The 24,910-nt window shown below is 49.8% G+C and overlaps 4 protein-coding genes across 4 annotated transcripts; 3 read left to right on the top strand and 1 right to left on the bottom strand.

The window, feature by feature from the left end:
- The first annotated feature begins 309 nt into the window (after positions 1-309).
- On the top strand, positions 310-11,617 carry LOC144739079 (PH domain leucine-rich repeat protein phosphatase 1-like). The gene is given in 23 exon segments (XM_078622077.1): positions 310-1,175; positions 1,504-1,708; positions 1,711-1,780; positions 3,739-3,803; positions 3,805-3,828; positions 3,830-3,937; positions 5,470-5,517; positions 5,519-5,596; positions 5,821-5,969; positions 6,450-6,596; positions 6,666-6,768; positions 6,770-6,894; positions 6,964-7,166; positions 7,245-7,305; positions 7,381-7,476; positions 7,554-7,709; positions 7,781-7,978; positions 8,047-8,212; positions 9,292-9,422; positions 9,507-9,623; positions 9,925-10,119; positions 10,198-10,435; positions 10,505-11,617. Coding segments are annotated over 23 exon segments (4,662 nt in total).
- A 2,037-nt stretch (positions 11,618-13,654) lies between these two features.
- Positions 13,655-15,393, bottom strand: LOC144739078 (MARVEL domain-containing protein 3-like). The gene is made up of 3 exons (XM_078622076.1): positions 15,302-15,393; positions 15,099-15,214; positions 13,655-14,313 (listed from the first exon to the last, which is right to left on the bottom strand). Exons 1-3 carry the CDS (start codon positions 15,391-15,393, stop codon positions 13,655-13,657), a joined length of 867 nt encoding a protein of 288 aa, XP_078478202.1.
- A 1,389-nt stretch (positions 15,394-16,782) lies between these two features.
- On the top strand, positions 16,783-17,998 carry LOC144739077 (UPF0598 protein C8orf82 homolog). Its single transcript, XM_078622075.1, is given in 4 exon segments — positions 16,783-16,953; positions 17,038-17,086; positions 17,534-17,814; positions 17,816-17,998. Coding segments are annotated over 4 exon segments (684 nt in total).
- A 1,985-nt stretch (positions 17,999-19,983) lies between these two features.
- LOC144739076 (nicotinate phosphoribosyltransferase-like) lies at positions 19,984-24,346 on the top strand (the record flags this gene model as incomplete). Its single annotated transcript, XM_078622074.1, is given in 15 exon segments — positions 19,984-20,115; positions 20,117-20,179; positions 20,181-20,232; positions 22,258-22,385; positions 22,468-22,550; positions 22,615-22,663; positions 22,665-22,746; positions 22,822-22,937; positions 23,145-23,256; positions 23,259-23,343; positions 23,714-23,774; positions 23,776-23,855; positions 23,926-24,010; positions 24,075-24,155; positions 24,244-24,346. Coding segments are annotated over 15 exon segments (1,312 nt in total), but the record flags the coding sequence as incomplete, so codon positions are not given.
- Between the last annotated feature and the right edge of the window lie 564 nt (positions 24,347-24,910).

Raw genomic sequence — 24,910 nt, 5'->3', positions numbered from 1 at the left:
ACTGACCGTCACTCATCAGCCCGTGTAGCAGCAGCAGTCGCGCCTTCTTACGTTAGCTTTCATGGAGATAGATTAGAACCCCGGTTTTACCGTCTCGACCAGCCTGTTAGCTCCTGCTGGAGAGCTAACGGGCACAAGATGACATGGGATGATGTAGCAGGATAACTTGAGGACGAAATACGCAACACCCTGGGATGCTAAGCTAACGTGGAGGGGTTGTTAGCAGGTAACCGGAGCGGGCTAACGCCTAGCTAGCAGGCTAACGGTCGCTCACCTGCGGGCTGCTCGTGCTAACCGGCCGCGATCAGGATGGAGTCCGGGGCACTAACTTCACAAACGCCACACGGGACCCCGGAGCCCAACGGCGATGGAAGCTCCCCGAAGCCCGGTGGGTTGACGCCGCTGCCGACTGGAAAGAGACCTTCCATCGTGGGGGAGGATGACGGCGGAGGCGCCGAGGCGAAACTCTTCGGGAAGGGACTGGCAGCCACCTCCCTTCTCCAGATCGCGATCCGGAACGGGATCTACCAGAATCAAGTTGCCAACGCGATCGGCGGCGCAGCCAAAAACATCAACATGCCGGTCGTGAAAACAGTCAACAGTGGCAGCACTTCTGTCAACTCTTTGCTGGGAAAGAGGCGGCAGCGGCACCGGAGGAATCTGTCGCTGGGGGCTCCGCCGACCGGCAGCTCGCCCGCGCCGGCCGCTGCGGAGGCGGCCGGTGCGGCTCCTTCAGCCTCCCCGCTCAGCACCCTCAGCCTCGACAGGAAGACATTCCTCCGCCAGAAGCAGTCCAAGCAGCTTCAGGCCGCCGACAGGTCGTGGGTGCGCTCGGACCTCCGGCGGGGCTGCGTCCACGTCCACGACTGGTTGACGCCCTCCTACCCGCGGCCGGTACTGTGCATGGTGGACACCAGTGCTGGGGAGGTGGTCGGGAAGCTGGAGGGGAGTAAAGCCGGGGCTGTGCTGAGGGTGGCCTGCCCCGGTCCCACTGAAGCCGGCAGCTCTGTCGGTGTGGAGACGGAGAACCTGCAGCAGCACAGCAGCATCAAGAAGCACCAGAATGCCAAAATGTCCAACTCCTTCCTGAGTGACAACACCCCCAGCAACTCCTCTTCAGAGATCCATCTGAACGACATTGGGGTGGATCTGAGCCTGAGTGGGGCGTACTCAGGGTCAGACATGGAGAGCAGCACTTATGAGGGACTTCAGCCCTGGTGGACACAGGAGCACCGAGCACCGGGACTCCCTCAGTGATGGGCTGGGTGTGGGTACAGACTTCTCCGCAGTGAGTCCCAACTGTGACAGTGCGAATGAGGGTCCTGACCCATTCGAGAGCTCCTCAGACGAGGTGGATCTCACCTCTTCTCCTACACATTCTACTAGTGCTGTGGACCTGCTGACCTCCACAGACCCCCCCAGTGTCCCAGACACACCAGAGGACGACCAAGAAGTTGGGGCGGATTCCCCCAGACCGATCAAACCTCCCTCCAAATGCTCCAGCAGCTCTCAGAGCCGACCCCTGACCAGCCAAGCGTCTGTGCAGCCTGAGCTGGAGATCCCAGAGGTGGGGGGCAGAGGATGGGCAGAGCCCATCAGTCCCACACCGGCCCTCTTCGTCCAGCTGCACGGTGGAGCCGTGCGGCGACTGGGGGAATATGAGAGGCCTTTGCAGATCTTGAACGACTACCTCACCAGTCTGGGCTTTGAGGACCCGTGCAGGAGGTGCAGGAGGAGGGGATGAACCCCGACATCGGCTGCCTGATTCGTTTCTACTTTGGTGAGTGGATTTGTTCAAATGTGGACATGTTTTTTTGTACCTGTAGGTGTTGGAGCCAGGATCAGCTGCTGTCCCTTCAGTTGTTTTCATTGTTGATCCATTCTCGGTGCTGTGAGTGCTCTCATTGTGTTTGGGCAGTCGCACTGTTCAGCTAATGTGTTCAATTGTCCTGCCGGGACAAAACACAGTGTTGTGCCTTTGCACCAAGCCGCTGTTCAGGCCTGTAGGCGGACACATCTGGAGGTAGCAGGTGAGCTCTCTCTTGCTCTCCCTGCAGACACCACATCGATTTGGCTTTGTCTTCTCCTCTCCTTGTTATTGATGATGGTGGAGTTTTGTTGATTGGCAAAGATAAGAAGATGGAAAACCCTCTCTGGTGGGATTAACAACTAGATATTGTTTTGACCTCTATGTTTTTTTACAGAGTTGGGGAGTGATGATGGAGGGAGAAGAAATAGAAAATATGCCCCCCCCCCCAAAAAAAACTATTAGCAGTTCACATCACTCATCATAACATCACTCATCATATAAAATCATCACAGGAACATGGTGTCACACCTCTGCAAAACAAGCTGAACCCTGAAAAATGCCTCTTCGGTCTGACTGATTCCTGGAAATGTTTAGTGGACAAACTCTGCAGCCTCCCTTCCAGTCCCCCTCTCATGGCTCCCAGTGACATGACAGAGGAACAAAAGATGATGTAAAGTCCTGCTTCTAAACACAGAGGCCCTCAGAGGCACTGCACACCAACACACAGACAGGAAGTCAGCCACTGTTTTCAGGCAGAAACGATTCCAGTGAAACAGCGGAACACTCAGTGTACATGGTAGCTGGCGTTTCTTCTTCTCGTCAGTTAGTCTTTGGTTTGTGGATATTCAGTAATTTGACTTCACATTGGGGGTTCGGGAAACTTGACCAAACCAATCATTGCTTCATGAATCAATATAATATTAATATTAATATTAATATTTACGTTCAGGCATTGTATGTGTCACAGCATATGTGCATGTATCTGATGGATGACAACGTCAAACAGTACATCACGTTTCAGGAAGTCTGTACTGGTGACTTGATGTTAGACAGGATATTGCCCATTCAGAGTGAAAGGAAGGAAACGCTGTGTGTGCGTGTGTATATTGACGCCGCCTACATGTCCGCCGGTGCCGCCCAGGGACAGGCGGACGCTCACAATACACATTCCACATGATTGTTTACATTCAGATGGGGTGTGGGTCCGTGCACGTCATCGTTTCCAGAATCAGACTAAGAACAGATCTGGATGTGAGGAACTTGATTTGAATTGAATCACTAACTGATAAATTGTTTTCAGTGGTTTGATTGGTCGTCATGTGACCTTGTTCACAAACCAAACGACTGATCATTGATGGCGACAACATTGAATTCATGGCAATGAAATTCATGGATATTTACAGCACCAGTTGTCTGTTTCAACAGTTTTCAGTCATATTGTTGCTGTGAAACCAGCTGGTGAAAGTTCACCAGAGGTCAGTGCCTCACTCTGCTGGTGTTAGCGGATGTTACATAACAAGTTAATCTGGTTTCAGGGCTCCTGCTGGCTAGGACGCTTCATGTGTCTCTGGTCTCAAGAGTGAAGAACACAACCACAGACTGGAGAGAGGCTCCAGAGTCAGAGTGTTTGGAGTCGGTTCCAAATAGTTTACGGTTTGTGAGAGAGGCATCAAACACAATGGGACAGACTTTAAACATGCACCGTAAGAAATCATGCCTAAGTGGCTGCTCACGCTCTGAGGCTGCAGGCGATTAGCTTCAACTCGCTTACATAACTGCTCTGTTCCTGACAGCCCTGGTTGAGAGACCAGCCTAGTGTGAGGCTGCTCATTCACAAACCCCCGCCGTAAAAATAACCAGCTTCATTGTGCAGAGGAGAAAACAAGTCAGAGGGAATCTGATTCATGATAACCTCTCTCTCTCTCCAGGTAAGCCCAGGAGCGTGGGAGGTTCTGAGCGTGTGCAGCTCTCAGGCGTGTTCAACGTGCGAAAGGGGGAAGCTGGCGCTGCCAGTGAACCCGCTGGTCCAAGCGTCAGGTGACGCTGAGTGGAACCTGCCTCATTGTGTCGTCTGTGAAACACGCCCACACAGGGAAGATGCACATCCTCCCTCTGATTGGAGGAAAGGTACTTAAAAAAAACGGTGCACTCTCACCTGTTACTGATCGATCAATTCAAGTGTTTTAAATGGAAAAAATATTTGATTGCATTTTCTTACATGTGAATATTTGCTGGTTTCTTTGCTCCTCCAATCAGTAAAACCAGTGGTATGGCTACAGATAATGTACTTTGGCGTACCGTAATCACGCGACTATTTGTGGATCAAGTTGTGCTGTTTTGAAGTTGCAAAATTGAGAAGTTGCGCTTGGTTCCTCTTCCTGAGGAAGGAGCTAGGAGAAGGAGAAAATATTGATCGGTTCCTGAAAGTTGAGAAGTTGCACTTCACAACCCAGTTGCTGTCATTAAGGTAATGACTCACCAGCTTCTGGCAACAGAGTGAATGGGATTACAATAATGACGGCAGTGTGTTTTCAGGAACTGATGGATGTTTGACAGCACAAAAAGTCACATAATTATGGTACTCCAGAGTACGCTAGCGTGAATGTAGCACGGGGGATACCGTCAGTGGTAAAGGGTCAAACAATTGAGGAGATAAGATCATAAGTTCATTGTAACTACACACTCACATACTGCTGCAGTCACATGTGGTAATGTGTGACACAGCGTGTAAACATACTGTGAAATATGTCTCAGTTAAAATAAAATGTTATTTCACGGTGACGCCACTGCCGTCGACCTGCTTCAGACAGAACTGGCTGCCGTCGATGTGTCTGATGTGCTGTGTACAGAGAAATATGATTTCATCCGTTCCAGACTGAAGAAAGTAAAAAAATCAATATGTGGTCGCTGTAGTGAGACATTAAAAATTAATCACTTAGGGAACTGAAGTCCCTTTGTGGGAATGATCTGGTTTTAATATGCCACCGTCATTAATGTATAGTGATGAGTCTGGAGGAGTCAGGTCCATAAATACAGATCATAAAGAAGAGCTGGCTGATGACTCACCGTCAGCTGATATGTATGTTGTTGCCGTCGGGTTCCATCATATGACGGCAGTTCGTTAGAGTGAGTCATGTCGAGACCCATCCAAAATGACTCAAGTAAGCCAGATTTATGCTTCTGCCATGAACTGATATGGACCCTACGGAGGTCCTATGCCATTGGAGCATTTCTTCTTCTTTGTCTGTAGCTTCCCACTGAATCTCGTTGCCATGTTTCACTTTTTTTCTTATTATTGGTGTTTTTTTTTGTTTCCTTCAAGTGATAGTGACTGAAATGAGCATCTCTTGTTACCGCAGCAACGCCAAAAATAGTAGCATAATTTCTCGCTCACTTTTTTGGAAATGGCCTTTTGGTTGGTTCTATTTTCTCTGCAAATTCTTGCCTGTAGAGGTCCTTGTTACATTTCAGGAGAGGTGATGTCAGGCTGCGTCTACCCTACATCGTAAACAATATGTCAACGCCGATTGACGCAGAATCATAAATTGGGCCTAATATGGAACAAAACTCACTGGCCAGCGACGTGCAGTGAGGTCATGTGACGATGTGCGGTGGGTGGAGGATGTGGGTTACTGATGTCAATGTGCTGCCGCTCGTAGGTGGAGGAGGTGAAGAGACACAGCCACTGTTTGGCGCTCAGCTCCACTGGGCCCGCAGAGCCAGACATACTACATCAGCTACGACTCGTACACAGAACATCTGCGCTGGCTCAGAACCGCCTCCAAGGTGTGTGTGTGTGTGTGTGTGTGTGTGTGTGTGTGTGTGTGTGTGTGTGTGTGTGTGTGTGTGTGTGTGTGTGTGTGTGTGTGTGTGTGTGTGTGTGTGTGTGTGTGTGTGTGTGTGTGTGTGTGTGTGTGTGTGTGTGTGTGTGTGTGTGTGTGTGTGTGTTCTATAGCTAAAAGTACCCCCGGCGTCACCCTGTTCTCCTCCCATCCCTCCTGCTGACTCAGATCGTGTCGCAGAGGGTGAACTCGGTCGACCTGTCGTGTTGCAGCCTGGAGGAACTGCCAGCTCAGCTGTTCTACAGCCAGGACCTCACTCACCTCAACCTCAAGAACAACTTCATGTCCCCACTGAAAGGCATTCCATCACTCACCAGGTGAGTCTCCTCCTCCTCCTCCACCAGCAGCCAGGCAGAAGGAGCTGCCATCTGCTGTAGGAGGAGGCAGATTTGAGTTACAGGTGACAGGTGACAGGTGTAAGGGCGTGAGGTTGAAGCACACACACACACACACACACTCACAAGTTTCTTCCGTCAGATGAAACATATGTGCGACAGGCCTGAGTCCCTGCATGAAGCCATTGTTTCCCCGTAAACACATGTTCCCCCTCTGAGGAATGTGTTTTTCCTGTGGTCTCCCCCACCCCAAAACGTATGCACGCACACACACATACACACACACACACGCACACACACACACACAGCTTCTACATGAAGCTACTTGTCCCTTCGACGCTGCTAATTAACCTCATTTAAGACTTGTGTTTGTGTGTGTGTGACAGTGATGATGCACGTGCTGACAGATTTAACCCCCTCATCACCCCCCTCAACATCCCCTCTGTCTCTTTGTCTCTGCAGGTTTTGTAAACTGAGAAGTCTCAGCCTGTCAAACAACGCTCTGTTCGACTTCCCTCTGGCCGTGTGTGACATCACTTCACTGACGGAGCTCAACCTGTCTGGGAACCGTTTGTCATCGCTGCCTGCAGACGTGGGGGCGATGCAGCAGTGAGTAAACTGTCCGACGACCCCCCCAGCGACCGATGATCACCGCTAACAACTGGTCGTTGTGTTCAGTCTGCAGACGCTGCTCCTGGACGGGAACCAGCTGAGGTCTCTGCCCATGGAGCTGGGCGCTCTGGAGGGACTCGCCTACCTTGGTTTGTCCTTCAACAGCTTCCACTGTGTCCCCCCCCGTCCTAGAGAAGCTCAGGGCCATAGAGAAACTCTGCCTGGCTGGGAACCAGCTGTCTGTCCTGGACATGGCCGGGCTGCAGTGGCTGCCGGCTCGACACGTGGATCTGAGGTGAACGTTCTCACAGGTCCTTGGAGCTGAGGTAGAATTTGTGTGTTGACTGTTTCTCCACTTGCTCAGACTGAACCGGCTCCAACAAGTGATTGTGGGAGACGCGCAGCAGCTCATCCACATTGTCCATTTGGACCTGAGGGACACAGGGCTCCAGGAGCTGGATGTCATGAGTCTTTGTCGTCTGGAGCTTCTCCGCTGTGACCGGAACCAGCTGAGTCTGCTGAGAGTTGGCGGTCACACCCTGAAGAGTCTGCACGCTGCACACAACCGTACGGACGCTCTGATGCTCATCACGGTTCTTCTCTTTGCTGCACAACCAGAGTGTCACTGTCCTGTTTGTTTTCCAGAGCTGGAATACATGGAAGTGCAGCCCGTCCCAGACAATATGACGTTTCTGGATTTGTCCTGGTACGCTGGCGTCATTCTGGTCTCTAGAGGACTGACAACTTGCTGCTGGTGCTGACAGCGTTTCTCCTCTGACAGGAACAAGTTGAGTGGCGTGCCGGACTGGGCGTGTGAGAGCAGCAGGCTGGAGGTTCTGGACATCAGCCACAACGGCATCACGGAGCTGCCCGTACGGTGAGCCAGCACCAGCTCAGTTGCGCCCTGAGTTGTTTTTGCACGGTGGTTGGTCATGTCTTGTTGTGGGGCTGCAGGCTGCTGTCCAACGGGAGCCTCAGGAAGCTGCTGGCCGGCTGGAACACTGTCTGCAGATTGGCCGAGAGGCTGGAGCGCTCGCAGCTGGAAGTCCTGGATCTGCAGCACAACCACCTGACGGAGCTTCCACACAACCTGTTCATCAAAGCACAGAGGTGCATACCTCCTCCTCCTCCGCTCGTCTGATGGTTCATAGCGTGTTTACTTCCTGTTTGTCTGATCGCAGCCTACGATATCTTAACGTGTCGGCCAACAAGCTGGAGAACCTCCCGGCTGCCAGCCAATCAGAGGACATGTTCAGCAGTGTCCAGGAGCTCTATGCCACAAATAACAGCCTGACGGACAAGTGTGTCCCGCTCCTGATGGGACATGCCCACCTGCGGGTTCTTCACCTGGCCTTCAACCAGCTGCAGACCTTCACGGCCAGGGTAAACTCCTGCAGCTTCTGCCGCTTTGACCACAGAGAAGATCTGACCGTCTCCTCCTCCTCCTCAGTAAACTGGCTCGTCTGGAGCAGCTGGAGGAGCTGGACGTGAGTGGGAACAGGCTGCGGGCCATCCCCACCACCATCCTCAATTGCCAGCGCATGCACATGCTTTCCGCTCACTCCAACTGCATCAGCACGTTCCCGGAGGTCTTCCAGCTGCCAGAGATCAAGGTCGGTCAGAAATGAACGCTCTCTATCTGACCAGAAAAAGAGTTTTTCCACTGTTCCACGTCAGTAGGGGTCTAAATCACCAGCTTCACCACGATACAATATCATATCTCTATGTCTGATGACAATGTGATTTTTTCCAATATAACAAACTCTGTCATGATAAGATTTTGATTCGATTCGATGCAGGAGCCTGCGATTGATATGACGTGATATCATATACTCATGTAATAATCATTTACATCAACTCACAAAAACAATCAGACTGAGTGACCTTTTTATTTCAGAGCTCTTCAGGTATTCAAATACAAACCAGTGTTATTCTGTACCAAAGAATGACAAAAGCAGATCTTCTGGTCACAAAAGTCTCACATTTGTCCCATTCTCTCACTAATGCACTTTTTTTTTAATCAGTTAACTTAGTGCCCTTGATGATCAATCATACAGAAACAAACATAAGAGATATTGGACTTTAAAACATTCACAGATAAAACAAAACTGAAGGAACTTGAAATGTCCGGTTTCCATGCATGAAGGCAGGATTTTATAAACCTTTACTCTTGAAGTGGCACCTGTGGTACTCATTGCTCCTTTGGAGTTGTTAAGTGTTCTCGGACAGAAACTGGTAAAGCTGGTGTGCAGGCTTCTGGTATGGTAATTGCCGAAGCTAGCATTGACATGCGGGTCTACGCCTTGTTTTTTCTTGAGGTGCATGGCCAACTGTGTTGTGCTTCCCAGGTATTTCAACTCACACTTGCATTGTTAGCATATGATGCGTGTTCTGTCTGAAGAGCCGTCTTTACTACTGAATCAGAAATATTTCCAGACTGCTGACTTATTCCCAAGAAAAGAGTGGATTTCCTCTCAGCTTTTTCTGTACTGCTAGCTATGATCCATGACATGCTTCCCGGCGGAGCGCTTACACAGAAATGGTGACACAGATGTGCTCTGTGAATTTCAAAATGAAGGTGTATCTCTAAGATGACAATATAGATGGATGTGTTCATTTTGCATCTATGTAAATGGATTATTAATTGATGTATAGATGTAGATCGATGTGTCATTACACACCTACTCCTCAGTGCGTTGACCTGAGCTGCAACGAGCTGATGGAAGTCATGCTGCCGGAGGCGCTTCCCCCGACGCTTCAGGAGCTGGATCTCACCGGGAACCCACGTCTCAACCTGGACCACCGGAGTCTGGAGCTGCTAAAGTAGGAACCCTGTGGAACCCGCCCACACACACACACATGCACACATACACACTCACTGTGGCTTCTCTCTCTCTCTCTCTGCAGTAACATCAGATGTTTCAGGGTGGATCCGTCTCCTTCGGCACCATGTGTGAGCGACAGTCACGGGGCGCCGGCGGTCTGGAGCCACGGCTACACAGAGGCGTCAGGTGTCAGGAACAAGTCAGTAGAGCCTCAGCATCCCAGTGTGACACAATTCTTACCTCCAAGTTTAAGCTGGATCGATGCGTCTCCATTGAATGTAGTAGTTGTTTCTTCTTGTGTTGCATGTGCACCGCAGAGTTTAGGTTTTTCTTTGTTTCCTCAAGCACTACCGACTGAAAGTGAGTGTATCTTGTCCCCATTGCACTGACTGATGCAGTCACATAAATACAGCTTTACGAGTCGTAGGCGTTTCCACACCTCAGACATCGTCTTTGTCAGATATTGGTATAAAAGTTCTTCACGTGCTCGTTCCTTCCAGGCTGTGTGTGGCGGCGCTGGCGTTGGACCGTTTCTGCGGCGTCCGGGAAGCACTGTACGGCATTTTTGATGGAGACCATAACGTAGAGGTGCCTTACCTGCTGCAGTGCACCATGGGAGATGTCCTGGCAGAGGAGCTGCAGAGGGGCCAGTGGCAAGAGGACTACATGATCAACACCTTCCTCACCATGCAAAGGTAAATGACAGGTTGACGACGACGACTCGTCCGTCGCCAGTGTGACTCTCTGACCTTCTCTATGCTGCTCGCCTCCAGGAAGTTGGGTACGGCCGGCCAGCGGATGGGTGGAGCGGCGGCTTTGTGTCACATCAGACACGACCCGGTGGCTCCCGGCGAGCATGGCGGCTGCTTCACCCTGACAGCTGCCAACGTGGGCTGGTGTCAGGGCGTCCTGTGCCGAGACGGGAAAGCCGTGCAACTCTCCGCCGTCCACACGGTTAAAGACGAGGCAGAGCAGCAGCGAGTGCGGCAGCATAACGCCGTCATCACCGAGGTAACGGCCACACCCGGTCTCTGATCGTACCTGAGGAGGCAAAAAATAACCTCTGATCGATGTCTGCAGGACAATAAAGTCAGCGGCGTCACAGACTCTACCAGAATTATGGGCTACTCCTTCCTGTGCCCAGCGGTGACCCCACAACCCCACGTCTCCATGGTGACACTCACCCCGCAGGATGAGTTCTTTCTCCTGGGTAGCCGGGGCTTGTGGGACATGTTGTCTCCTAGCGAGGCGGTGGAGGCGGTCAGGAATGTTCCGGACGCTCTGGCTGCCGCAAAGAAACTGGTGACTCTGGCTCAGAGCTACGGCTGCTCCGACAGCCTCAGCGCCGTTGTTGTCCAGCTCAGCATCACTGACGACTGCTGCTGCTTCTGCGAGCCGCCGCCTCCCCCTCCCAGTCCGGGCCTGGGTGCTCATACCTACTCTGTGAGCGGCGACGGCGGCATCCCGCTGCTGCCGGCCTCCTCGGGAACAGTCAGTGAGTTGAGCAGCGAGTTCAGCACGTCGGAGATGAGCAGTGAGGTGGGCTCCACAGCGTCCTCAGATGACCCGCCCCCCCAGACCGAACCCCTCACATCCCACCCCAGCCTGCCGGGGCGCACCGGCGTGCGACGCCCCACCCCCGGAGGAGGAAGCTTCCAGAGGCAGTTCTCCGGAGCGATGTCCGACAACGGGCTCGACAGCGAGGACGAGGAGCCCATCGCCGGCGTCTTCTCCAATGGCAGCCGCGTGGAGGTGGAAGCTGACGTCCACTGCCTGCGTGGGAGGGACTGCCCTGCCCCCCAGAGACAAACCCAATCGAGCATGCCTCCCGCCATCAGCACCAACCACGAGCCTCCAGCCCCACCTTTCTCCTCCCCCGTCTCTCCGTCCTCACCCTGCCTCGGCGGGGAGCGGTCGGGCACTCTGGGCCGCGGGGCTCGCACCAACGGCTCCGTTGCCTGCCAGGGGAGGAACCAGGACCTGATCGAGGAGGCTGCTGATGCCCCGGTCAGGAAACAGGGCGGCTACTTCACCGCTCCGGCTCAGCCCGACCCTGACGACCAGCTCATCATCCCACCAGAGCTGGAGGAGGAGGTCCGGCAGATCATCCAGCAGCAGCAGGAGCAGATGAACCAGAACCAGCAAGCGCACATCTACCAGAAACCTACGGACTACTTTGTCACGCCTCTCTAACCAGCCCGAACCGCCGGGAACTGTGGAACCAGAACTGCCAGTGTCAACGCCTCCTCCAGAACCTCTGAGGATCCTGAACAGACTGTTACGTTTTTTTATTCTCCAACTGGGCGACCCAGGAAACACTTTTTCTAACTTGTTAAGTTGATGACATCATTGTGTATATTGATTTAAAGTGATCTTTAATTTGACAAAGCATTTTAAATGCTTTTTATTACTTTGGACTTGTTGGTTTGTTAACGGTACTTGGACGCTGTGTCCCTGTTTGTGGCTGTAACTGAGTTAGTCAGGTGACTCTTAGGAGTTTAATACTTTAAAGTGACCTCGTCACTGAAGCGTGCTAATATTCTCTGAGAGAAAAGATGATTATTTCAGAAGCTCATTCCATGTCTGTTGTTGGAGGTATGTGGAGGCGTTCGGGGTTGGGAACAGACGCTGAGCAGGACGATCTGCAGTTGTTACCAGCTGAATGAATGAATGACAGAATACACTTTTGCTAGAATAAATTAAAAGTTTTCAGATAAATGATAAACTTGTCAACTGTGGATTTGTTAACGAGTGGTGTCAGGACGTGGAATGATATCAGTCCACTCAAACATCTCTGATGCTAATGTCATCATGCTATCATGCTAGCAGGAATCAAGCTTTAGTTTGTAAACCAACATGTCACCTCAATCATACTTAACTTAACATGCACTGATCATTTGGAACCAAAGCTGTTTGTAACATATCATAGCATTATTGCCCAATTCATGTTTTGGCAAAATTGTGCTATCTGCCTTTTATTTTTTTCTGAAAACTTTAAAATATGACTTGGGCAGTTAGCTATGAGGCTAATGAAATGTCTGTTTATTTATCACATTTATTAATTTCAATCCTTTTTGAGAAAGCAACATCATGACTGTTGTTTCATTATGCACAATGCACTAAAGCTGTGACTTATACCGATGCTTTTAGCAATAGCCATATATGTCCAGACAATCAAAAAACATTTGTGATACTTCAACTTTCACAAATAAGAGCAGTCAAGATGAGGACTGAAATAAAAACGTGTGAACTGGCCCTTTGAAACAATACAACAAGCATGGTGTTCAAGCTGACAGTCACAGCACTGTGTGTGTGTGTGTATGGGACAGCAGAGATGGGACGCAGCGCGGTGAGGTGACGTCACCATGTCCACTGCGTGTACATCAGCTGATTCCATTGTGAGAGCCAGCAGGATTGAATGAGACTATTTCCGTTGTTTCTACATCTAACACATCATAATCTAACGGTGATTGTTGTGGGTGCACTCACCTGACCGTAGACAGCTTCTAGCAGCCGGGTTCTTTCAGTCACATCTGGAAGTAATCCACCAATCATTCCAACCATAGACTTGATGTACTTTTGACTGTTGGGTGGATGTTAGACGCGCTAACAATGGACAAATTTCTTCAATTTAATAAACATTATTTGTAATTATTCTCTGAATTGAACTGAAATAAACAACAGGTTTCCTGGTGTCACCTGTCCAGACTGGCTGGCTGGAGCCTGTGACCGTTAGCTTTGTTCCGGAGGAATTTGGCTGCACATCCACGGACGTGTCAAACACCGGACTTGTTGCCTGTTTGCGTTCTAACTGAACACATTAGCTGTTGGTCATGTCATCGCATAGTCAGTGAAAAGTTCACGAGGTGGCGGGAGTGGAGCGGAGAAGAGGAAAAACAACAGATTGATTTTACATTACTAAATTATTCTTTTATTTTTTTCTAAAAACAGTACGTTTTCCAACGTCATTGTACAATTAAAGTGAAACACACTAATCGGGTTTGATCAAATATATTTCCATCCACATGAGGGATCAGGCTCTAAAATTGTTTGACCATAGTTCAACTCCTTAAACATAACGCAGCCACTCAGCTACTGAACAAATACAGATAAAACATTCATGAAAAGTAAAAACGATTTACAGTCGATCCCATCCACATTCACAGCCGATGATGTCTATAAAACTATGTAAAAACTGTTTAAGATTGAATGAAGCTTCAGTGCATCCGCTCACACTGAGGTTGTTTCCGCCCTCAGTGGCGCCCTCTGTGGGTGCGACCGAGGCTGCTGCCGCGGCACCTCCCAGCGTTTACGCTCCTGCAGGTAGCGTCTCACTCCTCGGATGGTTTGGACGGTGAGCGCCGTGCCGACAGCGTACAGGATGGCAGTGATGAGCCCAAACAAAGCCACAGCCGCGTCAGCGCCGCTAACGTCACAGCTCATCCAGGTGTAGCCGTTGCGTGCGTACAGCCGTTCGCGGCGCTTGCACACGTCCGTGGAGTTGACCCTGATGATGAAGTGGAGGTAAAGACCAACCGCCACCACGTACAACACGGCGCCCACTGCCTGGAACGCCAGTGCTCCAACCAGAAGCTTGCGGGACATCAGGTGGGGGGGTTTGTTTCCGGCGACCACGAACAGCAGCGAGACCACGCCCATGGTGAGGCTAAAGGCGATGCCGCCGTAGATCCCCGGCGCTCTCATCTGGCTGTATTGCATGTCCAGGTCTCGCACCTGCTGCAGCTCGGTGCCCTGCAGGTTGAAGTTGGAGTTGATGTTGAAGCCGCCGAGCCCTCCCATGGAGGACATGCCCGACGTCACCATCTGAGCGGCGACCACGCAGATCAGCACCAGACTGTTGGTGAGGACGGCGCAGATCAGGACGATACCTGTCAACGCACACAGGAAAAATCGATTCAAATGGTGCAAGAACCGAAAAAGAACCTCCAGACGACATGAAATGATTCCTCCATAACTTCAGTAGCTTCATTATGAAAAATCCTCGAGGCTTTGACTCGAGATGAAGCCTGGCTGCTGTTTAAACAACACAACAGTGTGGACCATGTGGTGCTCACGCCCTTAAACGGAGCACACACTGAAGAATAAAACGACGAAAAGCAGAAACAGCAGCAGCAGCACAGTGACAAAACGTAGCGGAAGCGAATTACAAACCAACGCAGATAAATAAACAGCATCATACTACGACACAGCACAACAATGACGCTGAGGCATTACAGCCGCAAGCACCCAGTTAATGCTAACGCGAATGTTGGAAATGGATGTCTGGTGATGAAATGTGTGAATCATCTCCACGTCTGACCAGTAGTTGGACACAGTCAGACAAAACGTTCTAGTACCGAGAGTGCATGTCCATGTCTTAGAGGTGTTTGTGTTTGTATGTGAGATCTGTCAAATAGTGATTTCTACAGAAGACGACTACTAATCAATTCATTCATTCATTCATTCATTTCACGTTTTCTGGTTTCCTTGTTTCTTGAATTGAATAGTATCACACTGTCAATCATCACGTCAGTGCTGGAAAAACAATTTTGCTCCGATTACTCAATTAATTGTAAATAATCTGTAGAATATTCAATTAGCAGAATAATCAATAGTTGCAGCTCTCGTGACCTTTGACACAGCGTCACACTCAGAGGGTGTGTCCAAGACTCACCTCTCCTGGAGCACACGTTTGTGCATTTAGAGTCGTGGTGGTCGGCTCGGACGTCCGGCTGGTTGTGGGGGTGGTGGTAGTCCTCTCTGGGGTAGTACGGTGGGCGAGAGGACGTCCTGGGACACATACACACACACACGAGAAGAACTCTGAGAAGAACTGTTTACAACAGACGACGTGTCCGAAGGATGTGATGCTCTCACCTGTCAGGTGACGAGCGTTTGTTGTCATGGTGGTGCAGGTGACCGCCGTTTCTGTCCCGGTGGCCGCGGTTGGACGGGGGTGGATGACTCATACCTGGTCAACAGGGTCAACAGAGGCATACAGACCCAAAGATAATTTGGCATTAAAGCGTCACAGAAAAAATACCACGATATTTATGTAAAATAATCTTTTAATTCACTTCTGGTCAGGAGGAAATAGCTACAAATAAATCAGGTTTGTTCCAGCAGTGTGCTCAGGGGTCTGTTCCACAAAGCAGGTCTGGTTCATTCTGAAATGAGACAATCACTGTGGAATGTTTCTTACTTCAGTTACTGATACTTGGTTTGATTTCTGTCAGTTTACATAAACACTTAAACTTTAAAAAACAGGAAATTTTCCTTCATTCCAGGATGAACAAACCTGCTTTCTCCTACTCACACTGAATCACGGATCAATAATCAGGTTTAACTTCGAAACAACAGCGGAGTGAAACTGGTTTATGTTTGAATGTCGCCTGAGCTGTTAGTTACTAAAACCTTCATATTTTATTCACCATTACTGAGTTTGATGAGTCCAAATAAAACCGAACAACTTCTGACATCGACTTCAGCTTCATTCGCTTGTTAAATTAGTTCCGGTGTTCGTCAGAGAGAACTCACCGTTCGATCGATCGAAGCTCTGGAGCCGTCCGACTACGGCGCCATTACTGTCCAGGTAGACACAACCCACCCGCCCCGTGGAAGGCGGAAGAGACACCAGCTGCAGGTACGTGTGCGTGCGTGCGCGTGCGCGTGCGCGTCTCTCGGGTTTCAATCAGCAGCTGTGAGTGACGTCAGATGTCTTGCGTCTTCTTCTGTGGTTTCTGGAGAACTTGTTTTTCTTCTGCTGCTGAGAGAGAAATCAAACCATTTCATATCAACAATAAAAGGGGAAGTTCAACTGGGTAAGTGTGTTTAATAAAGAAATGAATGAACGCTCTGTTCAGGAAGGGTCAGAGCCCCTTCCCCGGCTCTTCCTGCCCAGGAGACTGAGGTCTTGTGGATTCAGGGGACACTCCTTAAGACCCTCTACAACTCTGTGCTGGTCTCAGCCATTTTACATGGAATAGTCTGCTGGTCAGGCAGCACCTCGGCCCGGGACAGAGGGCCAGCTCTGGACACTCTGGAGGAGGTGGGCAACAGGAGGACACTAGCTCAGCTAACAGCTATCTTATCTTATCTTATCTTATCTTATCTTACAGTGCTATGCCGTACGTTCCAGAAGTGACCATCCATGGCCACTGGGTGGCAGCAGCTAAAAAAAAGAGTTATTCAACCAACCTCCGGTTCGAACATTAGAGACCTTCCGGGTGAAATCCGTCAGAACCAAATAACAATGTGAAAGGAGACGTCAGGTTGTTGAACGTAACCGTCCCCTGAAGACTCAAACACGCTGTTCGTCCTTCGCGTTCGTTCGGAACCGTTCGGGCCTGTGTTCGGACATGTCCGTTCTCCGGACGTCGGCTTTGCGCTGGGGGAGTTTGTGTGCTCCTCGCTGCTTCGCCGCCGGCTTCACCTGCTCCAGAACCAGAACCACCGCTGGGTACATCCAGGGCCAGAGCCCCGAACCGCGGATCCGAGAGTACTTCTACTACATGGACCACCAGGGACAGGTAAAGATTGGTGTTCATGAAGAAGACTAAAAAATAATTCTTGTCATAGTTCGTTAAATAAGTCGAATAAACTCTGACTTCCAGTTGTTTCTGGATGATACCAAGGTGAAGAACTTTGTCACGTGTTTCAAAGGTAAAAGACACTTTACTTTTGTTTTTTTTTACTTCATCACCAGCCTGAACATTAGTCTGTAAAGGAATAGTCCAACAATTTTTAGTTTTTGCCCTCCTTTACCACATTTCATTTGTTCTCGGTTTCATTCCTATTATATTCTGTTTGTCATCATGACTGTGATGTTCAAAATTAATCTAATGTACCTCATCTGTGGTTTTAATATATTTTATCAGTAGTTCCCCTCCTGTGCTTGAAAAAAATATAAATATGAAACAAGCAAAGTCTGCAAGTTCATGTGAACACAATTTGACGCGCACACATTTCTGAACCATGAAAAAAATGATGATACTGACTGAATGTGGTCCATATCTGCAGCCAACCAGTGGAATCCTGAAAGCATAGACAGACATCAGCTGACGGGTGCAGATGAGTCGTGTGTCTCATAATTGGGTTGTTGTTTTCCAGACAAACACTTCCTGGTCTTCTTCTTCAGCCGCCTGCGCTTCAACCACAGCGGCCGTTACCAGGATGACTTCCCCTTCCTGTCTCTGTGTGGGAGGGAGAGGAACTTCCTGCGCTGCGACGACCGACCCGTTGTCTTCACTCACCTGCTGCAGGGACTCGCAGGAGAGCAGGAGCGTCTGTCGTTCTGCGGGGGGGAGGAGAAGCTGACCGTGGGGTTCCGCCCGGAGGCGCTGTACGTGCACCCGGCCAGCGGGCGGGTTTACCATCCCTGCTCAGAGCGGGGCGGGCGGCGTGGGCCTGGTGAGGTCGGCCCTGGCGATCGAGCTCAGTCCGTTTTTCATCTACGCCCCAGACCATGGCCAATCAGGACAGCCTACACACTTCCTTTGGGCGGGGCAGGAGCACACCTTGACCAATGAGCTGGCAGGAAGCTTCGCCGCGACGGAGGAGGGCGAAGTAGGGTAACACCAAACTGATTTCTGTGGAACACTTGAGAAGATTGTTTTAAAGAACTGGTGTGCACATTCAGATACATCAATATACAACGTTGTTGCCATAGTAATCATCATTAATCTGTTCATACCGCAGATGGTGAAAGTTCTCACAGAGCAAATGTTTCCTCACCTGCTGTAGAACACAAAATCTGAAAAGAAAACAAGAAACAGCCGTCTCTGGCGCCTCCTAGAGTTTCAATGCAGACGAGCTTGATGGGACGTGATGGTACGATGGTGCTGCATCACATTTCTAGTGTTTGGGTTCTTCCGAGCGCTGCGGTGGTGGAAGGTTCCTGCTGACAGAATGACAAACATCAGAATAAAGATCATCATCAGAATGTCAGATTTGTTCACATCAGTCCAGCTGTTTTCTGCGACCTGTGCCTTTAACAACATTCATGTGTTGTGTGTCATAGTCAAGAAGTGCAATCGGATACTCAGTACCATAAAGATGGGTATCAACTCGCTAATTCAACCTCGGTTTGTCTCATCGAGACCCGTGAACGTGCATAAGAGGCGTGTTCAGAGACAGTAGACCAATCACAATCAGCGCACGACACCCCCCCCGCCATTCATACATTCCGACCGTAAAACAGATGATTTTACTACTTCCCTCAAGTACCCCCCCACCTGACTCCTCCTCACATGTGACAGAGAAGGAAGCTACCTGGACCTACAGTCTGAATCCAGTCTGATGGATCTGTGTGAGAAATGATCAGGGACAAAGAACAAAAATGTCATCTCCCTCTTCAAAAAAGAGGGGGAACCCTCAAACACTATGAATGAGGTGTGGAGATGACACTGTTCACAGTTCCTTCACTGAACCACATGTATGGGAAAGTGTCTTGTGAAGACAATGAACTCGTCTTTTAAATCAGTGAGGTCAGAGGTCACTTGGTGGACCACTGACAGACGGTGTTTCATCTCCCACTGAATAAAGGAAACGGCCCGTGTCAAAGAACCTCAGGGTGATGTACACTGACTGTGATCCAGGGCGTGAGAATCGGTAAAATTCAGTGAAATTTAACGGGTTAGATCGGTCCCGGAAGATTCTTTCACGCCGTAGCTCTCTCATCACTTGTCTTACCTGGAGGAATGGGCAGGTAATTGTTTTTCCTGACATCTGATTGGCCAGTGGGTGGTGCTGTTCACAGGATCCGATTCAATCCTGACAGTTACCCTGATCTGGAGCAGGATAGTTTTTCAGAGTAAATTACCATGGTAACAGACTTGGTGGTACAGAAGATCCAGGATCAACCCTGAACTTATCTGGCTAAAACCAACATCCGGCTTCGTGGTACAGGATTGGTACAGGAGATTGTGTTGCTTTGCAACAGCAGCTTTTGTTGCACCATCAGAATCACTTCATCCATAATAATAAAAACATGAAGAAAACTTAAAAATCAAGATTTGTATTTTGTCTTGTATTTGTGCCTGACCTCTGTTCACTTAAGGGACAATTTAAAGTATATTGAAAGTTAATGTTTATTTATGGTCAATAACCCTTGAACAGCTATCAGAAAACATCAAATGGCTCCTGAAAGCTGAGAAGTTGCACTCGGTTCCCCTGCCTGGTGTGAAGAAGGAGCTAGAAGGAGAAGAAGACAATGGAGTTCACAGCCCAGTTGCTGTCATTACGACAATGACCCACCGGCTTACAGCAACAGAGTGAATGGGATTACATGACAACACCATGGCTGCTCCCAACTTTCAGGAACACTTTCACTTTCAGCAACATTTTCTTGTAGATGCACTGTTATGGTAATTAGGTGTTTCTTGAGCTGTGTGTTTCATTGAAGTGTCAGGTTCATCTGGTTTCTGACAGGTTAATTGAAGGTATGAGTTTACATTCTCCAGTCCAGGCCCCCGCCCCCCACCCCCACCCCCCACACCCCTCCGGAGCCTGGGAGCAGAACTTCATGTCCCAGAGGTCTCTGTGGAACTGCAGCCGAGAACATGGCAGCTCCGTCCGGCCGCACATGCGGGCTCACGGAGGGGTCGGTCCGGGACCGGGCGCCGCCGCTGCTCACCGACCTGTACCAGGTCACCATGGCCTACGCGTACTGGCGGGCCGAGCGGCACCGGGAGCCCCGCCGCCTTCGAGCTGTTCTTCAGGGAGAACCCGTTCGGCGGCGGCTTCGCGCTGTTCGCGGGGGCTCCACGACTGTCTGCTGTTCCTGCGCAGTTTCCGCTTCTCCGACCGAGGTGAGAACCACTTCTCCTCTTTCAATCCGCCCGGAACCAACTTGTCATCCTCCGGACCGGCGGCGGGAGACGCGAGGCTGCGCCCGTGGCGGTGCGCGCATCCCCGCGGAGTCGCGGACACACACACACACACACACACACACGTGATCGTCAGCCGGACTTTGGACTTTGATGTGTGTGTGTGTGTGTGTGTGTGTGTGTGTGTGTGTGTGTGTGTGTGTGTGTGTGTGTGTGTGTGTGTGTGTGTGTGTGATACTACTGTTAGTAGTAATATATATAATTTATATAACATATATAGTAGTTATAGCGTTTGTTGTTGTTATATAGTAGTATTAATTAGTAGTAGAAGGAGTCTTAGTAGTGTTTAGTATATATTATATAATATTATCTATCATTTTTAGTTGTAGTATTTAGGATATTACCTAGAATTATTGGTATCTATTGACTCTTTTGGTTCATTATGGTCGCTTGATGTCAGACGACTGATGAGAAACATGATGGAGGCGTCACATTCCTGGAGGGACTGTTCACTGAGAATGAGAAAAACTTGAAAACTGGCGTGTGTGTGTGTGTGTGTGTGTGTGTGTGTGTTTGTGTGTGTGTTAGCTGGTCCAACAGACTATTGACGTGCATCAAGAGACTTCAGGGAACATGGATTTGCAGCTGCAGGTTTCTGATTTCAGACAGTGATGATGAGCACGAGGTTGAATTAGCAACAAACAGAGTCTGTATGAAATGTAGAATCTAGTGCTGGGCGGTATGACCAAAAAGTTATACCACGGTATTTTTCAAAGTGGTTTCACGGTATATCACGTTTTTTTTTTTTTTCATGCACGCCTGTGTGTTAACCACATTTTTCATGAATTAGAGACTAATTGGCAAAGGCATATTTCACTGTTATGAGGAGTAAATATTGTAGAGAAACATTGATGTCTACACTGGTATTAGGTTTGCATGGCCTCACAAAATGTTACTGTTTACAAAGAGGTGGCACTCATGATTCTAATGAAGTGAATAAATCACAATGCATGACAGTCGTAGTCAAAATACAGAACCCTTTTATTTTTCCAACTTTGAAAACAACTTGGAAAAACATTTTGTAAAAGTTGAGGCATGTAAACAAAAAGATGGACTCTTCCAAGCTATTTGGCTGAAGTATTTTCGACTCACTATCACATATCTGGGATCCGGTGTTTGAATCATCTCCCTGAAGTCAACTTTCTCAACACTACTCATCCGTACCATGTCTTTGGCGAAGTGGATAGTGATGGCGTTGGTCATCTCAATCCACCGTTTGCTTTTATTGTCGTAGCACCCGTAGCAAACACATCTTCAAGATCTTAGTTTCATTCCTTCTGGATATTCCAAGACATGCTTGTGGCTACAACTGTAGCTCTACAACATTTGTGGCGTATTGTCACTGAAGAAATGGCCCCTCTTATAAGTTCTTCTGTGTCAACTTCAGTTTTGCAACTTTCCCTGTTTTTATCAATGTTCACTGCTGAAAATCACGTACTTCATTGAGTGTAACTGCAGAACAGTCCCCTGTCAAACAATGTCCGCTGCGCTACGTTCCCAACGTTGTGTACGCTATCCACCGGTATTGGGGTATATGAAAAATTCATATCATAAGAAAAATAAACACCGGTTTTCGTTATGAACCAGTTAACCACCCAGCACTAACGTAGTAGAATCGCACTGGAACACTCTCGTACAAAAGTTACCTCTGTACATCAGAGTCAGCCAAGATGAAACGTCAATATTTGACGAGCTGGAGGGATGAGAACCGGTTCCGGTCAAGCAGCCTCCTCCTCCACCGCCTACGGCAGACACATGAGGAAGCAAGGTGGCGTTAGGAACAGCTGTGTTCATTGTAATACTGCAGTAATCCCTGATAAAGTGGCTAATGCTAAGCTAAAGTAAAAGTACAGTTCATATACTGATGCTCAGATTTGCTTTCTGTACGGTCACATGAGGACGCGCGTGCTTGTGTGACATCACATCCATAAATGTCTGTGAACCCAGATGTGGACTTCCTGCGCTCCGTCCTGCCCCCCGCCACTGATCCCGCCTTCTTCCAGTTCCTGCGAGGCCTGGACTGCTCCGATGTCACACTCCGTTCTGTGCCGGAGGGCACCGTCGTCTTTGCCAGGGTGAACTGTGCGGGTGGGGGGGGGCGTCAAAGGTCGCAGTGAGCGTCGCTCAGCAGATCTGACCTGTCTGTGACGTCTGCAGGTGCCTCTGATGGAGGTGTCTGGCCCCCTGGCGGTGGTTCAGCTGCTGGAGACCAGTCTACTGTGTCTGGTGAACTACGCCAGGTATGACACACGTTCACAAGTTCACTGATCGATCACAGAGACAACAATCGTTTTCTCCTCATAGTCTCGTCTGCAGCAACGCCGCTCGCTTCCGGCTGGCGGCGGGGCCCGAAGAGGAGGCTGCTTGAAATGGGTCTGCGTCGAGCACAGGGCCCCGATGGAGGCCTGACAGCGTCACGATACACCCACATCGGAGGTGACGGCTGCAAAGTCACGGTCACGAGAGACGCCACACGTGTCACTCTGGAATCTTCTTTTTCTTCTCCTCCAGGCTTCGATCTCACCAGTAACGTTCAGGCCGGTTTCCTGTTCGGGATCCCCGTCACTGGTACGATGGCGCACTCCTACGTCACCTCATTTACCTCGCTGGAGGAGGTGTGGCCACAGGTGGGCGTGTGTTTCTGTCCAATCATGTTTGATCCTCACGTTTCATTTCTCTAATATGCCATTTTTTTGTTTCGTATTGCTGAAAAGAACAATAAATAGTACATTCTTTGATCGAGTCAAGAGTTTTGAACTCTTCAGCGTCATCGGATCGTCTCATGTGACGCCTCCCGTCCAATCAGATCACTGGATATTTTTCTTCCCAATCAGACTCTCGCAGCAGCGAACGACGACTCAGAGCCGGTGGACTTGATTTCCCTGACGAAGGGCTGGCTGGGGCGAGTCTGCCGGCTCCTGGGGGGGGGAGGCTGGGAAGATCCGCGAGGGGCGAGTTGGCTGCCTTCCTGTCCTACGCCATCGCCTACCCCCACAACTTCCTGGCCGTGATTGACAGCTACAGTGTCAGCTGGTATGAACGTTTCACCTCCTTCACAAAGACGTGAACGCACAAATCAATGTGCACAAAGCGAACCAGTTCATTGTGGCGCTCCAGGTGACCACACCCCCTCCGCACGCTGCAACTGCTGTCAAGATTCCTGTTTCAGTTGCAAACTGAGTGTTTTAAAAAGTGAGATTTTATTGTTCAGCAGTTCTTTCATGGGAAACAGTAGACGGAATGACCCTTTAGCGCTCCAGGTGACCACACCCCCTTCGCATGCCTCGACTGCTGTCAACATGCCTGTTACAGTCTTAAATGAGAGTTTTAGAAAGTTTTAGAAATTCTTAAGCAGTTGGTAAAAGTTGCCGAACTGACCCTTTAATGTACTGTGTCCTCTCAGCAGCGGCCTGCTGAGCTTCTGCGCCGTGGCGTTGGCGCTGTCCGAGCTGGGCTACCGGGCCGCTCGGCGTCCGTTTGGACAGCGGCGACCTCTGCAGGCAGTCGGTGGACGTCCGCCGGGTCTTCCGGCGCTGCGGCGAACAGTGAGTGAGACGTTGGATCCCTCTTAGGTCTCCTCGTGTGTGTGTGTGATCTCCTCTTCACCTCCGGCAGTTTCTCCGTCGCTGCCTTTGACTCGATGCTCATCGTAGGGACCAACAACGTGTCGGAGGAAAGTCTGGCGGCGCTCAACGAGAAGGTAAACGGTGGCAGGGAAACTGCAGCTTACACCGTGATGTCCGACCTTCGTGTGTGTGCGGCAGGAGAACGAGATCGATGTGGTCGGCGTCGGGACACATCTGGTCACCTGCACCAAGCAGCCGTCGCTGGGATGCGTGTACAAGGTGGCGCTGTTGACGCTAACGGTCGAGGGAATGATTCTGTGTGTGGCGCTCACGTGCGTGTAATGTTGTGTGTGTGTGTGCGCGTCAGCTGGTGGAGGTAAGGGGGGTGCCCCGCATGAAGATCAGCGAGGACCCACAGAAGAGCACCGTCCCCGGCAGGAAAACCGTCTACAGGCTGGCAGACGCTGACGGTGAGAACACGGCGACGCAGCAGCACGTGTCCGCACTCACACAACAGCTTCACACAAGACGCTGAGAAGGGTTCACACATCCTGTGGGCAGGAGGGATGTCAGGAAGAATCCTATGATTCATGTCATGGTGGGGTCATCGTAAGGATTTTAACACTCCGGTATCTCACGAGACAGACGTGATCTACGTTGGAGATGTGGAAGCAGTTGAAGACCGCCTGCATGTCTTCTCCTAAACGTGAGAACCTGAAAATGGGAGAGAGAAGCAGTCTGGCAGATCTTTTTCCACCAAATAAACGTATTAATTCACCATATGGGACTGTTTTTGGCTTCATGAAAATCATAGAGCATGGGCTGTGTCCGGAATCGTTCCCTACTCCCTAAACCCTACTCACTACGTAGTAGTGTCGGCGTCTATAATAGATAGATATAACAATACGTATATATACACATTTATACATGATACATGATATTATACTCAGCGTGTATTCCCATGCAAAATAACAAAGAAGTTACGTTTGCTGTGGACAAATATGAACTCACATTTGAGGCTTTGTGGTCGATCC

Source organism: Lampetra planeri, unplaced genomic scaffold, assembly GCF_965212315.1.
Source record: "Lampetra planeri unplaced genomic scaffold, kcLamPlan1.2.h2 scaffold_1291, whole genome shotgun sequence".
Classification (NCBI taxonomy): Eukaryota; Metazoa; Chordata; class Hyperoartia; order Petromyzontiformes; family Petromyzontidae; genus Lampetra; species Lampetra planeri.
Note: the sequence above shows the minus strand (reverse complement) of the source record. Positions and strands in the feature narration are given on the sequence as shown.

Excerpts from the sequence above, each read along its gene's own strand:
- LOC144739078 (XM_078622076.1), bottom strand. The coding sequence starts at position 15,393 with ATGAGTCATCCACCCCCGTCCAACCGCGGCCACCGGGACAGAAACGGC. Across the intron at positions 15,215-15,301 it reads AAACGCTCGTCACCTGACAG|GACGTCCTCTCGCCCACCGT; the intron begins GTGAGAGCATCA and ends TATGTGTCCCAG. Across the intron at positions 14,314-15,098 it reads AAACGTGTGCTCCAGGAGAG|GTATCGTCCTGATCTGCGCC; the intron begins GTGAGTCTTGGA and ends GTGCGTTGACAG.